We start from the raw sequence: 18,510 nt of genomic DNA, 5'->3' as shown, positions 1-18,510 counted from the left end.
CTTTCCTGCCTGAAAAGGCAGGGTGAATTCATCAGAAGCTCTGTTCCCAAGGAGATGACAAAACACCAGCCTCTCCCTCCACCCCTAAAATAAAAAGTATGCAAGGAAGAGAACGTCAGTGACCACTGAATTCAATGCTTGCCACCTTAAGATGGCAGCTCAGATTTTCTAGACAACCAGAAAGACACAAATTTGGAAAACATTCCATCATCTCATGTGGTTCATCTAGAAACCAGCACCCAAGCCTGGCCCTTCAAATTCCAGCACCATGCCCTGTTTAACAGGGACCCCAGCCAAGTTCTTTCTGACCAAAGGTGGCAACCTTGCAAATTACCAGAATGAAGCGGCTTTATTACAGCTCAAGAACATCACCCAGGCTCGGAATGTGACACTAAGGCTTTCTGTGAAGCGCTCAACTCACTTCTCAAGATTCTCCTCAAAACTATCAATCATTAACTGCAGAATTCAACAGGAGACAAGTCCACATTTGATTTTTCAAAAATGTTTTCCCAACTACAATGCACGGCGATTCCTAAGATCCCTACTCACCAGCCTCTCTCCAGAGAGGACCTCCAGCAGCTTGATGAGCATCCGTCCATCTCGAAGGTCAGTGTACAGGTCTGTGATCCGGCAGGACACTCGGGCAAGGTGGGAATTGACCCACTTGGTGAAGGTCTTCTTCTGTACGGCTTCACGCTCATCTGCAAGCAGAGCAGAACTTGTTTTACCACTGACCACACATTGCCAGGAGCAGGCACATGCTAGCAGGGCCACAAGACCCCAGCCAGAGGAAGGTCAGCAGAACTGAACTCCAAGGACACCTCTACTTAGCACCCCTTAACTGTGGTCATATCTTTGAGAAAGAACACTGATTACTGATGGTTCAACTTACAATTTTTTGACTTTACGATGGGTTTACTGGGATATAGTCTCATAAGTCAAGGAGCATCTGCGTAGGAACTGTCCAGTCCTTAAACATGTGAGCTCCCAGGCCCATTGCCAGCAGAATATCCTTTGCTCCTCTTTCTTTTCTCCCATCCCGGCTGAAGAGGCAGCAGGATGCAGATGACAACAAGGTCCTTTGCAGTCCTGCCCTATACCATAATACTTGACTGGTAAAATTTCCAACGTACATGTTACAGCTATTATTCCTCCGAAAGGTAAGTATATGAAAGGGTGTAGGGTAGGAAATCTCAAGAGACAGCAGAAAACTGCTTCCCTCATCTACAAAGGATTGGGCAACACTGGTCAAGGTAAATTCACTCATGACACTGATTTGCAATGACCCCCTTCACCTGCTCAGTCCCACACACCATGAACAACAAACAAAATGGCAGGCAACATGGTAGAGTGCAAAGACATTGCAGGCAACAGGAAAGCAGGGTCTGGGCCCAGGGTTTCAACAAAAAATGTGATTCAACAGAGGATTCAATGTTCTCTTCTATAAAAGGAGAAGAAAACTATAATCTCCATACTGTGATCCTTCGCTGAAAAGGCAACTGTTGATTTATGGTCTAAAGTGTGATTGTTGTACATTCAAGTCATCCAGGAAACAGTGTTACACTTTTTTCAAGGCTCAGTGATCAAATTGTCCAATTTAAAGTTTAAAACTCTAGACATATTTGCCCAGAACTGGCCTTCACATACCATACAAACAGGCTTTCAAACTTCTTGCCTCTGCGAAATGTTCGAAACATAGGTCGCTGAAGACCTTCAACAGACATCCACAGAATATGCCCCGGATCCAGCCACTCATACTCCTGACTCTGTTCTCTATGTTACATACCCTATATCTAGTTCCACCAGTATGAATTTATGCCAAGAAGCTAAAACCTACTCCTAGTGCAAACCCAAACCACAAAAATGATTATGCATGGATCTACAAAAAAGGCAGATAGCTCAACAATTTGGCATATATTTCAAAACCACTGGGCGGGGGTAACAACTAAAAAGCCACCCTTGCTAATAAGGCATGTGCCCAGTAGCCTGAGAGTACTGGGTTCTCAGGTTGGCCAGAAGGAGAGCAAACAGCCCAACACCCTGGGAAGGTCTGTCTGAAGGCTTTGCTGAACTGACCCACCACAGGGAGGGAATGAGGCAGAGATGACACTGGGTGAGGTTTTACAGCTGCCGACCTGGCAGGAGAGTCAACTGGGGCACCTGCCAAGATAACTGGCCACCTGCTACAGTCAGCGGCTCCTTGAGGTCCTGCCTTTCCCAAAAAGGAACTACCCATCCAGACAGAAGGAGGGCCCTTCCCCAGGGACAAAGGCCAACCAGAACACAGGAACAAAAAGGACAGGTTTAGGAGAAGGAGAAAAAGACAGTGAGAGGCAGGCTGCAGTGGAGAAGGAGCTGCACCAAAAACATCATGACAGGTCCTACAGAAAATACTACATGCATTATTGATCATGCAATCATTGTGATGGATGGCAACTTTACTACAGTGACTCAGAAGCTGTAATTCTGGGGCTAAGCTTGGCCGTTCTGAAAGAGCAGGTCTAGAGCAAAATACATAAGGTGCATTTCACAGATGGCCTCTTATCAAGGAGGCAAGTTAACTCCTAGTTTATATGTATTTAGGGTTAACAAATTTTTTTTGTGAATTATAAAATCCTTTATCCATTATACTGGAGTCAGAAAATGTCTTTAATGAAGCAAGGGAGCAAGATCAAAATGAAAACCTGCTTGGATTAAAGTATTTCTAAATAAACGAGCACAAAATGTCACTCTTTTGGGTGAATTACTCACTAAAGGAGCACCCCAACTTCTTTCAGGTTTTAAATTAACAGCTTCCTTTACAAGGAAACTCTGAGGATTTGCCAGAAACAACAGTCAGTAGACTTCCTTAGTGCCCTGTTCTAAAGAGTTACAGCCCAACTCCAACCTTCCTCCTCACAGAGAAGCAAATGGAGAGGTCATGGGTGGGTGCAGAGAACAGAGCTGAAATAGACTGAGATCTGTGCTGGGAGGGCTCCCCAGGGCTACCATGGTTCTTAGAAACTCAAGGTAGATGGGAGGAAAGAACTATTTCTTTAGAACTATTTCTTAGAACTCAAGGTAGGGGGAGGAGATGTCAAAAATAAAAAATAAGCTGTTGCATTCCTGCCCTCTCTTCCTGTTCCCCTTCCTTCTAACTCTCCTCAGAGTCAGGAGCAGGCCCCGGGAAGTGCAAGAGTGCTGGAAAAATCACGCAGGGTCTAAGTTCCTCAGGTTCACACCCCGCCACTGGAAAAGACACAGAAGATTCCATCCAGGGACCAGACCAGAATCAACACCCTCATAACACAAGAGGGGCAGGAAATGGACTCAACAGAGACACATAAAGCCCCAGCCAACGAGCGTGTCCTCTTACAATGGAGCGCTTGGTGAACAGCAAATACTTCTGAAGCCAGAAGGAGGGAGACAGAAGGGAAAAGAAATCTACTCAGTGGCTCAGTAGAGGATGAGGCTGCGTGTCCTTGGGGACTCCCCCTCTTTGTTCCACCCTTCCTGGGAAGGCACAATGACATCACCCCTGCACTCCCCACCCAGAAAGGCTGGGGGAGATGGGCCAGACATCTGAGGAGGAGCAGGAGGCCCTTGGCACGGATGATGAAAGGCAATCCAGGAGTGCTTCCAAGCTCAAGCTGCCGTGACTGGGGCTAGCTGCATGAGGAGGTGTTGGGGCAGCAGAGGGCAGTGAGCCGACTTCCAGCCCTATGAGCATGAAGTAACTGTGGTGATACAAGAAGGTAGCACTTACAAGCTCCATACTGGTTTGGTTATTTAGACCCAAGGTTCTCCAGCAGGGGCAATTTTGATTCCTCGGCACATTTAGCAATTTGGCAATGTCTGCATACATTGTTGATGGTCACGATTCAGGGGTAGATGCTACTGGCATTTAGAGGGTAGAGGCTCAGGATGCTGCTAAACATCCTACAGTATACAAGATGGCTCCCACAGCAAAGAATTATCCGGCCCAAAATATCAGCAGTGCAAGGTTGAGAAATCTTGGAATACACTCCCCAGAGAGCACCCCCCACCCCAGTTGGGTTGCTATTCTTTCATCATTCTCTTTGATGATCTGCAGGTCAGCTCGAAGGCAGCAGAAATGCCCTGCCTTCAAGGCCCACTCATGCCACCAAGGGCACGCCCTTTGCAGGGCAGAGGAGCAGCAGCACCAGCAGCAGGGAGCTGGGGTGGGCTGGGTTTGGGCAATGCGAGGTGGACACTTCTGTGCCTCACACCATTTCCATTCTCCTTTTACCATTTCTGGGCCTTGTATTGCTGTTATCAAGTCCTCCCCCAAGAAGGTGATGCAGGTAAACCTTTGAGTAGGTTCCCAGCCAGCCCTGCCCCAAACTTGGTAAGTGGTGCCTCCAAGGAACAAGCACTTCTGTGCCCTTGCCCTCGGGGGTATCTCTCAGCTGTATTTGCCCCCCCCTACCCTCCTGCAGTTTACTAAACTTACATATTATAAGGACTCATCTAAAGACTGCTGAGCACCAAACAAGAGGAGATAAAGTGCACATCAAAGTGTCCAGAGTGTTGTAACTGCTCTAAATTAGTTTCTTCTCCTTTTCTCCAGCAAAGAAATAGTCTCATTAATTCAAAACATTTAAGAAATTGGCCAGGTGCAATGGCTCACGCCTGTAATCCCAGCACTTTGGGAGGCTGAGAGGTGGATTTCCTGAGGTCAGGAGTTTGAGACCAGCCTGACCAACATGGTGAAACCCCATCTCTACTAAAAATACAAAATTAGCCAGGTGGGCCTGTAATCCCAGCTATTTGTGAGGCTGAGGCAGGAGAATTGCTTGAACCCAGGAGAAAAAGGTTGCAGTGAGCCAAGATTGTGACATTGCACTCCAGCCTAGGCAACAAGAGCGAAACTCTGTCTCAAAAAAAGAAACTTACCAGAGGGTCATGGAATCGTAAAATTTCAGGACTGAACAAGCTTTAGAACTTACCTAAATTACTTTTCTTTCAAAAAATCCCTTCTTTAACACCTGGGCCAGCTATTTAAAAATTCCAGAACATGAGGAAATTATGTGTGTGGCAGAAGGTTGCTTAATAGTTGTATGGAAAGAAAATGACTTTTTTCTTTTTTATTAAAATATAATTATAGCATTCACTGAGCACTTACTATGTCCCAGGCACAGTCGTCCTTCAGTATCTAATCCCAGTATCTACAGGGAATTTATTCCAGGACCTCCCTCAGAAACCAAACCTCTTATGCTCAAGTCCCTTATATAACATGGTATAGTATTTGCCTATAACCAACATACATCTTCCTGTATACTTTAGATCATCTCTAGATTATTTATAACAAATACAATGTAAGTACTGTGTAAACAGTTGTCATACTGCATCTTATTTGTATTACATTCTATTGTATTGTTAATTTTTTTCCAAATATTTTCGATCTGTCATCAGCTGAATCCACAAATGAGGAATCTGCAGATACGGAGGGCTAACTGCACTTATAATCCCCACAACTGCCCTATGAGGTAGGAGCTAACAACTCTCCAGGCAGGCTGGCTCCAGAGCCCGGGTTCTCACTCACTATGCAATAATGTCTCATTCACAACATTTAAAAAAGTGTTTCCACCAGATGCAGCGACTTATGCCTATAATCCCAGAACTTTGGGAGGCCAGCGGGAGGATCATGAGGTCAGGAGTTCGAGACCAGCCTAAATAACATGGTGAAACCCCGTCTCTACTAAAAATACAAAAATTAGCTGGGTGTGGTGGTGTGCGCCTGTAATCCCAGCTACTCAGGAGGCTGAGGGAAAACTGCTTGAACCTGGGAGGTGGAGGTTGCAGTGAGCTGAGATCATGCCATCACATTCCAGCCTGGGCGACAGAGTGAGACTCTGTCTCAAAAAACAAACACACAAAAAAACAAACAAAAAAAGACCCAAAAAAAGTGTTTGCATGATACAAGACTTAGAATCACCCATCATCTCACCATCCTAACTAAGGAAAGTCCTTATTTTGTAAAGGGTCTACTGCATTACTGGGTAACTCTCCATCTGTTGGGATGGTGTCTCCATCAAGACTAGACCTATCTCTGTGGCCCAGTAAGGCTTGTACCACCTTCAGAGTATGCAGAATAGGTCTCCTTACTTCTCCACGTAAAGGCCTTCAGGTTCAAACACTTCTCACCATCCCCTCCTTGCAATGCTATCCAATGTGGTACAAGTGGGATCCAAGATCATGCCTGAGGACCCCACCTCTAAGCAGCCTGGACATAACTTACTTACCAACACAACCCAGGACTCGAGGCAGCTGCAGCTCCGGCAGTCCAGTGAGGAAAGTGGAAAACTAAGTGAAAAAAGGACAAAAAAACCCAGCAGTCCTCCATGGGAGAAGCGTGGTGAGGCAGTCTCTGTGACATGACAGGGGTGGGAGACAGAAAGAAGGGCTCCTAACAATGGTCTCAAAATAAGCTTCTCAGGACCACAAATTCTACCAAAATGTCCTTGGAGCCCCAAGAACCTAGGAACCTGAAGTCGTTCTGAGTGTAAAGACCCAATCAGCTCAGCCTGTAGTTCCACAGGCTCAGAGATAAATAAATTAGCCAACTACTGTCAATGAGAACTACTGAGTTAAGAAACCCACCCTCAAGTGAGTGGCAACATTTACATCAGATTCTGATTCTCAGAAGGCGTAAATTATAAGGGAAATCCTAGTATGGTGCTCCTTCCTACAGACAGAATTTTGTAAGATGGTGTCTGCAATAACATTGCCATGCATCTGAATAGCACTTCGTACTTTCTCAAAGCTCACTACATCTTCATAGCAAACTATCAGGTAGGTGGGGCGCTAGTTATCTCCAGCAAAGCCCAAGGCTCAGTGGAGTTAAGGGCTGCTAAGTGTCACCAGCCAGTAGTGGTGAGGTCCTTGGCTCTGTCTCTCCCACTCTAGTCAGGCAAGAGGGACTAAAATGCATAGCTACACCTTCTCCTGTCATGTGCTGAGATTCCACTATCTTTTGTTGTTTGGTTTCTGATAAACAACTTGAAATTCTCAGAAGATGTATTAGAAAAAAAGGATGACGTAGCCGGGCGCAGTGGTTCATGCATGTAATCCCAGCACTTTGGGAGGCTGAAGCAGGTGGAAAACCTGAGGTCAGGAGGAGTTCGAGACCAGCCTAACATGGAGAAACCCCCATCTCTACTAAAAATACAAAATTAGCTGGGCATGGTGGCGCATGCCTGTAATCCCAGCTACTCGGGAGGCTGAGGCAGGAGAATCACTTGAACCTGGGAGGTGGAGGTTGCGGTGGGCCCAGATGGAGTCATTGCACTCCAGCCTGGGTGACAGGAGCGAAACTCCGTCTCATAAAAAAAAAAAAAAAAAGAAAAGAAAAGGAAAAAGGGAAAAAAGGATGAGGTATTTAGTACTGAGAAACACATTTGCTTAATGGTTAAAACAAAGGGCTGTGAAATCTCTCCATCATCATCCTCTTCTAGAAGCATAACACCTACTTCTTTGCTTCTCAGGGAATGACTGTGATAAATATTGAAAGGCTGTAATGCTTCTATATAATTTTTTAATTTATATTTTTAAATCAATTAACCAAAGAACTTATTAGAGAAGGAGTCTGTCACCCCAGCTAGAGTATAGGAGTGTGATCACAGCTCACTGTGACTTTGGACTCCTGGGCTGAAGCACTCTTCCCACCTCAACTTCCAGAGTAACTAGGATTACAGATAGGCATGCACCGTCACACCTGGCTAACATTTTCTTTTTTTTTTTTTGGTAGATATAGGGTCTCATTATATTGCCCAGGCTGATCTCAAACTCCTGGTCTCAAGTGATCCTCCTACCTTGGCCTCCCAAAGTGATGGAATTACAGGTGTGGGCCGCTGCACCCAGCCCCATATTTATTTACTCTGGAGAATTTGCTATAACCAAAAAAATGAACACTGTGTTAGTGTGAGTCAAGTTACAGGATACAGAAATAGCTTTGATGAGCAGAAGAGCATCGCATGATGGAAATGATTGTACAGCATCTTTCTGCAATACCCTCAGCACAGAGTGCCAAACACAACTATATTTACCATATGCCACAGTTCTGGTTATGGAAAGGGATGGGAGCCAGGAATGAAGGAAAGCCTGAAGGCATGGAACATCCCTGGACGGAAAAAAAGGTTAATACAGAATCAGGAACTGTCAAAAGACCCTATTCATTGTTCCCCTAAAGACTGAATTTATACCTGGCTTAACAGAAGGAATCTTCCTTTTACTTTTCAAGTAGTCTGAACCTGCAGGTATAACCCAATAATATTTTCTATCACTACCCCCTAAGTAAGAGACGGCAATCGTGTAGTTTTTGCTTCGCACAGACATATAGTTAAGTTAGGTGTAGATCTGGGTTCAAAGTAAGACAGAAAGGAATTACAGGGATGGAAGCTAAGAAGAAATCCAAAGGAGAGGAAGCAATCCTCCCATGAACATATCCCCACGATTTAAATCGGTAATATTGTGTTAGCTGACTAATCTGAAATTGAGGGTATTCGTGAGCTTCAACATTACAAAGTGCATACTGTACCTAGAACTCTGTGTCTAAGATAAAGTCTCCTACCCTCAATTAACTAGAAATCTAGCTGGGGATACAAAATAAAAAGTTAAAAAATAACAAAAAGACATTACAAAGAAGTACAATATCAGTTGCTAAGAGAATAATTTTGGCAATGTATTTTTGTGTGTTTTGAACAAAGCTCACCAGAATTTGGGTGGTTTCAGACCCCACCTGAACCCCCCTGCCTTGTGCCTCTCTTCCAATTCGAATCCACCTTAAACATCACTACCACAGTCATGTTCCTCAAACAGTGGCTTTTCAAAGTTGCAGCACTGCACCAAAACCTTCAACGGACCCCAGCTATCCAGAAGACAGTCCAGATCTCTGAGTCTGGCATTTAAACGTCCCAAATGGGCTCTCCTAAGACATCAGCTTCATCTGGGAACTTCCCTGACACACCGTCTTTTGTTCCAACCTAACAGGTCTTACTCTCATGCTCTGAACTCTCACCTTGCACGTTGCTTTTCCCCATCTTTGCTTATATCATTCTTCTAACCTGGAAGGCAGTTTTCTATTACCCTTCCTTTAAGATCCAGCCAAGATTAGTTCTACCAATGTGGTCTCTTATCTTTTTCTTATACATCCTGTGTCCCATCTCTTCAATTAACCTGCAGTTGGCTCAGAGGCAAAGGCCCGATCCTATTCCTGTTTAGAGCTTTAGCATATATACCTGACATAAAGTAGGTGCACAATAAACATTTGTTGAATGAATCAGCAAACCTCCAGTGCCCAGTGACTAGTTTCTCAATAAATCTTGGTGGTGGTGGTGGTGGTGGTCTCACTGAAATTGTTGAGGAGAAGGGAAATTTCAAATCACAAAGACAGGCCCTAGGCAGTTAAATGTTGTCACTGTATAGCACTAAAAATATTTGACAGCTGAATTGCTTCTTGCAATTTTTCCTCAATGTCTGAAATATGGATAAAAATGCAATTCTGTAGTGCTGTCATTCAGACTAAAATGGGTCCAGAGCCAACCGAAAATGTTGACAAATTTCGTTTTTTGTTTGCTTCTTTTACCTTTGGGCAATTGCCACCACATACCTGTGCGGTAAAGTGAAGTTGCAAAATACACAAGAGTATGATTAGGACATTATTGTAACATATTACAACATTATTTACACATGACCCAAACAGGCCAATTGTCACAAGACTTAATTTATACCAACTATAACAATTTATCTATTAAAATTCAATTCCTGAATTGTTTTAAAGAATAAAAAAGGATCCTAACTCAAAACAAAAGAACAGTGGTAGGGTGGAGTCCCCCTGTGTGCCTTAGTTTGAAAAAATAAATAAATCATTTCCCATGAGTAACATGCAAAATATACAGAGCAGGAAGCCGGAAACAGGCAGCTGGCTATTTTGATAACAGAGAATCCAACTGTTATCTTGAGGCAGCAAGAGGAAGGAAACTAATCTTTTGACTGAAGTCCTCCCTGTGACGGACTAGTGTGAAGGCCTTAAATTCATGTTTGCTGATTTGTATAAAAATAGAACTTGAGTTAAAATAGTTTCCTTAACTGTTTAACTTGCTTCATGGACAAAACACATGTAAATTTCTGCTCTAAATGCATGTGAAGCAAATATGCAATTGTCTGCTAGTACGTACAGTTTGATGGGCAGACTACAAAACCCACCATGAGCTCTCTATGACCTGGCACCTACAGGTTGCATCCACTGGGCAGCCTCTCCTGCAGCTTCCAGAGGGTCTTTCTTCTGAGCGGCACAACCCCGGTTTGCCAACATGGAGACCAAGGCACCGCAAGGACAACCTCTGAGAGGAGACCCACAATAACTGAGAAATGAGGCTCTGTCCCCAGGGTCCTGCCTCTGTCATAGTCCTACGTCAAGGTGAGCTGCATGAAGTCACAATCCATAAGAAGCCAAGACTCTGGAGGGAGCTGAGGTTATGGTGGGGGCTTTCTCTGAAAATAAGAGGCAAAGCAACACAACTGCCTCTTCTAAGATGAGAGCTAAGGTGGGAACCAGTGTGAATTAATCAATAGTAAGTTAACTGTAGATTTAAAGATAACTAAGAGTACAACTGGCTTGTTTGTAACACAAAAGATAAATGCTTAAGGGAATGGATATCCCATTCTTCATGATATGATTATTAAGCATTGCATACCTATATTAAAACATTACATACCCCATAAATATATACACCTATGTATCCACAAAAATTAAAAATAATTTTTAAAAAACAAAACAAAAAAACCAATAGTGCAAGGTGCCAAAAGCAGGAGGAAAAAGCAAATGTAAAAAAACAGAATTAGGACCTTGTGATAAAATACTCAGTAACTGTTCACTGTATTTGACTAAAAATGTGTAGCACACTTCCAAACTGCTTTCACATACAGGAAGTTGTATCCTGAGCCTGTTAACCTGCTACTCTCCATCTCTACAGGATGGGAACTGCAGCCAGGATGACTGATCAGTTAGGGCAAAGGCTGAAGTGGTGATACTGTATTAGGACCTTCACTCACTTTCCTCCTTCATTACAGCCTGTTATTTCTAACTAACTGAGGTGGCTGAGGCACAGACTGGTTTTGGGATCCCCCCGAAGGCATGCTGCTGGCAAAGAAACACCCAGAATTAGAGCCTACATTTATCTGAACCCTAAAGAATCCCAAAGCACCTGAGGCACTCCATCCCACACAGGGAGTGTGGGATGGTATCTATTTAGTTCCAACCACCATCCCACACTGCCTGAGGAAAACAAGACATTACATCCCCAAAACAAGAAGAAAAAACTCATAACCATTCATGTCTGGTCAGTTCCTTCAGATTGAGTTAACAGATTAATTCAAAACAGGAGTCAGCAAACTTCAGCCAGTAGCCTCTTCTTATGTAGCCTGGGAGCTACATAGGTTTTACAATTTAAGAGGGTGGTTAAAAGGAGGAGGAAGAGGAAGGGGAGGATGCTGATGATACCCCATAGAGACTCCATGTGGCCCACAAAGCCTAACAGTTATTATCTGGCCCTTTATAGAAAAAGTTTGGCATGTCCTGGTTTAAAACATTTCAACACTGTTGATGCCACATCCCATTTGTTAGACTTCACTTCAAATCAAAATCAGCTTAGCAAATAGGTACTAAGTGCTTGCTATGAACAAGGCACCATACTGGGTACTATTTTAAATTTTGCTACTGAATATGTTGCCAGGTTAATGCTCAGTAACCACATGTATTTTCTGCTAAGTGATATTACTAGGCTCTGTCACATGTCAGGTCAGTCAAAGGGTGAACTCAGGACCCCCTCCACTCCCCAGAGGAGCGGTTATTTATCTGGCTACCTTCACTTATCGGATGGACAGTGTGCCACCCCAGTTGTCAGGAGGCACAAACTACGGTAATCACCACAGGCTAGACCTCAAGGCTGCACCCTCACCTTCAAAGGATGAGAAGGGTGGCACAGCTTGAGGCCTGATCTTCCAACTTCCCAGCCCTCCCCAGAAGGTGAAGGCTCCTCAGTTCTTACTTTGATGGACACTTCATACACCATTACCTCTTCTCCCCCAGTTCTCCATGGAAAGGGACTTCAATTCAAGGTGGGCAGAAAATAACTTGCAATGCCCTTAAAAGTTAGGAAAAGCTTAGAACTAAATTGATACCATACAATTTAATTATTAAACTTAACACAGAACGGCAGAACTTAACACGGAATGGCAGAACGTTAACATGAACACAGACTAAGTAGAAAAGAATGTTTTAAAGGGCAACAACCGTAACAGGCACACTCAAGACTTTATGAAAGTAGTATAATTGCAACATATGGAGGAGGGAAATGTCTGTGTGATATTTTTCCTAAGCAACATTAAAGAAGCAGTAAATATTACATTCTACACCAGTCTACCATGTGGTACACAAATTCACCAGTAAAGATAAAATCCTCTACTTCATTTTCAAGGGCTAAAGGTAGGCTTTTGTTGTAGGAGCCTTGGATTAGCAGAGGTATTGAGAGGGAATTCAAATCTGCGATGTTTCTTATTTCATGCAATACACACAAAAAGCAGCCTAATGTTCTATGGAGTATGTAAGCTTAGTCAGAGGCACTTTGTTAAAAAATCAAATAACGTGCTCCCCGGCCCCTGCTTATTGTGGTTTTCAATCTACTCCAGGTTTCCAGAATTCTTAAGGACAAAAAGGGCAAAGAGGGAAAAATAGAACTCTTTCACACACACACAAGTCACATTATCTTCAGACATTCAAGACAGAAGAGGATTCTGCTCTACCTCAATGTTTTTGCACAGATGCCCAGAGAAGCTGACGTCGCCAACAAGATAACAGTACCAATTCCAGCCACTCATGACAGTTTCCAACAGCTCTCCTATTTAATGAGGATGTCAAAGTTAACAGTAATTCATTGAATCCAAAAAGCTAAGGTCTGAGGGATATTTTTTCTTTTAAACCAGAAAGACATACAGACCAGAAAGAGGGGGAGTCAAAGACTTAAGGCCACCACACAAAGCTGTCTACTGTGCGTGGACAGTATAGCACTGACTAAAATAATCAATCCCTGAATGAATTAATTATGGAAGCTCCCATCTAAGATAAGCTAAGATACAGAAGTCCTCCAAATAAGGCTATGCAGCATGTATAAATCTATCTGTAAAGGATTAGCATTTTGGAATAAAGAAAGCCACAGCATTGCCAAGTTATCACTTGAAACTATAGAATGAGGACAAGATTCCACTTAATGAGAAGAGGAATTATATTTAAAAATAAATGAACATAAATACAAAAGGATTTAAAAATTGGCTTCTGTTCTGAAGAACATTACACATTAGTCACCTAAACCCTTTTTGGCCAGTGACCATAACCCATTGTAGAAGCATTCAGAGTTGAAATGACAGATTGATAAATTAAATACGACTGTCTCAATTCCAGGGCCAAACTCCACAATCACAGTTGTCTACGCAAGTAAGCAATAGACTTCCAATGTGTGTTTGGGGAGGAGTAGGGTAAAGTCGTCTCCAAACCACACTTGGATTTCAGAAGTAACGAACAACTGTGACAAGATTAAAAAACAAAATGTATAATTTTATACTGACAAGCTGCTCCCTGATTTAGAAAATTCTGAAACTAAATTTTAAAGTTTAGCACTATTTTCTAAGTGATATCCCAACGTGTAACCCAGAATTTCACTTCTCACAGAGTATTGTTCATTCAGGAAGTAATTTACTAAATGACAGGCTGACCCAATCCATGGTTATGTATTTAACTCAGCCAACTATTCCACTGCCTGAAAAATTATTCCAGGTACAACACCAATACCCAACATTCAGCCACAAAGGTCGCCTGTCATTTTTTCATCTTGGGTTAGTCAACAGCAACCATTTATTGAGTAACTAATATAAGGACACTGGGAAGGACACCTAAAAGCATTAAGAGTTCTCTCCTTAAATATGTAAGGAGTAATTTCTGACTCCGTGAGAGTTCACAGCATTAGATAATTGATACTCAGCTACCATTCAATTGTTAAAGATATCTTAACATGTAAAAGAGAAAGTTATTGCACATAGGGGTCAAACACTGAAAAACACTTCTGCTAACGTCCTGTGTGGCTTTCTTCAACCTCACACATAAAGTGGTTACACAAGATTTCTTTCAAAGCCAAATATTACAGAGTTTTGGCAGACAAATCCTGTAAGTACCCAATGTACATTGCCTTGTTTTAATAAAGGAGGACAGAAAAACTGGAGGAGAAAATGACCTCAAGATTCAATCCCAGGATGACTACCCAACAGGCAGGGTGGCACCATAAGATCCCTCACAGTGATCAGAAGAGGGCAGGACAGTTGACAGTTTATAGAACACACGAGTGTTCCTGTGTTCTATAAACTGTTTGATTACTTTAAATCAAACCCTATTTTGCATTATAGGAACACTAACCAAAGCTTTAAACACACTTTTATACAAGACAATGTATGGCCTGGGTCATACTGAATCTTCTAAGCTTAGAACTGGTCATCTGTCTAAATTTAATTTTCTTCAAATGAAAAAGGAAAGTTTTGAACAAGAGGGCATAAATGGGGAGATCTGTTTTTCTGTTGTTCTATTTATTTTGGAAAAGTAAACCTCTTGCAGAGTGTTGCTAAACTTAAATGCAAATATCTTCCCATAAAACAGAATACAGATCTTTATAACATCCATGGATGCATCCACGTGCAAGCCTCCCACCCCATCTCTCCCTTGCCCCTACACGCAAGGCTTTAACTCCCACTCCAAAAAGTCAGGTGCTTCCAAAAGGTGTGGGGACCTGGCTGTTTGTAGTTTTGTCAGTTTGACTGTAAGGAGGGAGACAGTGAGCCAATATTGTCTCAGGAGTAGCCTTATTGTTCAGCTACCTTGACATAGCCTGGGAAGCTTCTTGCTCTAGCTGATTTGTTCTTCAGGGGCATTTTATTATTTAATAATGACCTTAGCTGCTTCTCAACAGCCTCCATAAAGATAATAATCTTGGATCTGGGTGGGAAGGGCTGGAAACTTATACATGTTCTGCTGGGGTGGCAGATAGCAGAGGCCCCACTTTCAGGACTAGGTGGAAGTAGGTGAAAATAAACTATAACCCTATTCTATACAACATTTGAAAGACAAATCCTTTCACCTACTGAAGGCGTGGAGAAACTAGGACACTCACATGTGGTTGGTGAGAAGGTAAGTAGCGATATTGAAATTTATAATATGTATTTCCTCCATCTAATAATCACATCTATGGATACCTGTTTTCTAGAAATACTTGTGCAAGAAGACGAAGATGTACAGAATGTGCACTACAGATTTAAAAAATAATTGTCAAAAAGAATAGCAACAGCAAAACAGAAAAGACTAGAAACTAAATATACATTAATAGGTTGAATAATTAAAATACGGGATATCCTTATAAAAGAATGGTACGTATGCATTAAAAAGAGTAAGGAAAACCTACAGCATACAAGCTCGGGAAAGTGGCCATATAATATTACTGAATACAAGAGTCCCTTATAGAACAGTGTATATATTCCGTATGATCCTATGAATATATAAGTTTAAATATAAGTAACTGCATAAAAAGGTATCGAAGGATTTCTTCCAAACTATTAACTGTCTTCTCTCAAGGGAGCAGAAGCAAAGACAGGAGGCATTTCCACTTCTGTATTTCTATCAATACGCTGCTGATTTTCTGTTTTTGTGTTTTTAGGAGCACATATTAATTTTGAAAAATTTAAAGAGCATTTCCATTTAAGGGTAAAATGTGAAATGATTTTTTGTTTGATAAGAGAATAGAGGTTCACCCGATGGGTCTGGGACTGATGAGCAGGAATAAAAAGAGCACTCACTGGAGGAAAACATACTCTTCTGGGGCATCACAAAAGGTCCTATGTGTACTGCTGCCTTCAATGAATACTCTAAAATAAAATGCCTCCCTGAATTTTCATGTCTTTCTTCTGGGGAATACTAAATCAGTAGTTAACTTTATATAGCATTTATAAGCATAATATGGCAAACAAACATTAATACTTCCTTGTAATAGATGGAGACACTGAAGATGTTAATTTTTAAAAAGTGACATTCACTGAAGAAACACTGAGGTCTACAGGATGCCGGGGTAGTAGTTTCCAAATCATGTTCCTAGCAAGGGATGCAGAAAGAGCAAAGCCCAGGGTCAGCCTCCAAGTATCTTCTCACTTGCACTTTGGTCAGAAAAGCTCCCATCTCATACCCTTTATTTACTGGGGTTCCACACCTCAGGTTTCATCTACAGGAAAAGCAAATCCATTCTTAAAAAGGTTTTAAATTGTTCTACTAAGCAGTAAGAAATAAGGATAGATGCAGAAAGAGTTTACAGTTTACTGACAACAGCCTCTTTAACAGGTAATTATACTGCATGGGAACAGGTGGCAACAGAGAGGATCAAGCAAAGCACTGTGGGACCAACTGACCAGAGGTGAGTCAAGGGGTCAAAGCTTCAGAGCTGATGACTGAGTCCAGGGGACATCACCAAGTAGCTGCAGGAATAAGATCAGAGGCGAATGGGGGTTGATCCACCAGTGCTTCAGCTACACAAGTGGGAAGGGCTCCAGCATGGTAGTAGATGACAGAGGAATTAAATTATCTTCTTCCATGTACACCCCTATAGTCAGGGTTTATACTGAGTGTTTACTAGGGCCAGGTACGCTTCTAAGCACTTCATTAAAACTCAATTCTCCCAACTACTCTGTGAAGTAGGCACTCTTACCACCAAACATACTTTGCATAAGAGCAAACTCAAGCCTAGAAAAATTCAGTGATTTGCCCACAGTCACGAAGCAAGCACAGTCCCAGAAGTCTGACTCCACAGCTCCCACTACTCTACAGAGAGTTCTACATTAGCAAGGACCTTTGGCCACAACTGATATGAAATGGGGTTCAAGCCTGAATGCTGAGTAAGTTTCCCCCCAACCTAAATGAAACACACTGAATTAAATCTCTTAAGGTATCCTGCAACCTTAATTCCTGACGATTCCGAAACGGCAGTTTAACATAATTCAGTGCAGAAGCCCTCATCAGAAAGAATCCTCCCTATCTCTAGATGGAGGGTGCTTCTCTCCCCTGCCTGACACCTGGGAGGAGTGTAATTCATCTTGCACCTTCAAGGAGTCCCTGCTCTCAGGCACCACCAGACCAGAACCAAGATCACCATCTTCCTTTTTAAGTGTCACCGTTAACATCCTTTACACTCTGGCATCACAACCCCCCTCCCCCCAATAAAATTTTTTTTTTTTTTTTTTTTTTTGGACACGGAATCTCGCTCTGTCGCCCAGGCTGGAGTGCAGTGGCGTGATCTCGGCTCGCTCCAAGTTCTGCCTCCCGGGTTCACACCATTCTCCTGCCTCAGGCTCCCGAGGAGCCGGGACTACAGGCATCCGCCACCACGCCTGGCTTTTTTTTTTTTTTTTTTTTTTTTTTTTTTTTTTTTTTTTTTTAGTAGAGACGGGGTTTCACTGTATTGGCCAGGACGGTCTTGATCTCCTGACCTCATGATCCGCCCGTCTCGGCCTCCCAAAGTGCTGGGATTACAGGTGTGAGCCACTGCGCTCGGCTATAAAATGCTTTCTTAGACCCTGGAAGTAGTCAGTCAAGAAAACTAGTTTTGTGATTGTTTTGCCATCATGTATTTGAGCAAAGTGATGAAATAATTTACGACTGCATGTTTTTAAAAAGCATCAGTGTCAACTGAATGCTTTGAGCAAGTTCAAGTTACACACAACCAGACTTCCAGATGTATTTTTTTCTCTACCTTGGTTTCCAGAGCTACCCTGTTCTCGGCCCTAATAATTTACAGGTACCCCATGTACCAAACCATAGAGCAGTATGTCTGCAGCTACAAAAAAAATGAAATGCCTGTTGTCTGGCATGGGTAAAGTTCTTCAATAGGATTTGGAGGCAAGCAGAGCCATTAATTAATAAAAAGCATAGCTTGTGGTAATTAGCAGCAGCAACAAAAATGTTTAGCGGAGCGTCCTCTTTTTATCTTGAGGCAGTTCCTACAGACAAATGCTTAGGATTAATGAAGTTTAATGAGACCTGCTACAGCTGGCTAATTAGTCAGTGAGGAGGAAGTAGTAATGACAAGAGAAAAAGGCTTTTACTCGTTTTATTAGCTCAGGTCTGGGACAGTTTTCTTAAACTGTGGGCTGTACCTTCAACCTCAAAGTGGTCCCGGAACAAATACAAGTTTCCAAAAAAAAAAAAAGGGCAAAGAAACCAAAGCACGAAGGCCAAATGCTGAGCTTCCCAAGGATCAGCTTGCCTGCCTAGGAGGAGTGAGCAAAGCAGCCCAGAGGCAGTGGAAGTTCAATGTCAGCCATGATTCCCTGGAAAGCAACAGCAAATGCTGTCAGCACCAAAGGATACCCACGTCCTGGGCAAGTGGAACAGTCAGCATCGTGTCTCACAGAAGCCCCTATGGAGAATCC

At 42.7% G+C, this 18,510-nt stretch overlaps 1 protein-coding gene across 4 annotated transcripts in view; it reads right to left on the bottom strand.

Moving 5' to 3' along the window:
• SPTBN1 (spectrin beta, non-erythrocytic 1) overlaps positions 1 to 18,510 on the bottom strand; it is a 212,491-nt gene that overhangs the window by 70,154 nt on the left and 123,827 nt on the right. For all 4 annotated transcript variants that reach the window (XM_030921675.1, XM_030921676.1, XM_010378898.2 and 1 more), the window contains one exon: positions 550 to 701. In XM_030921675.1, coding sequence (XP_030777535.1) covers positions 550 to 701 — 152 coding nt within the window. The remainder of the gene's footprint in view (positions 1 to 549; positions 702 to 18,510) is intronic.

The sequence above is a fragment of the Rhinopithecus roxellana genome, chromosome 17, assembly GCF_007565055.1.
Source record: "Rhinopithecus roxellana isolate Shanxi Qingling chromosome 17, ASM756505v1, whole genome shotgun sequence".
In the NCBI taxonomy this organism is placed as follows: Eukaryota; Metazoa; Chordata; class Mammalia; order Primates; family Cercopithecidae; genus Rhinopithecus; species Rhinopithecus roxellana.
Note: the sequence above shows the minus strand (reverse complement) of the source record. Positions and strands in the feature narration are given on the sequence as shown.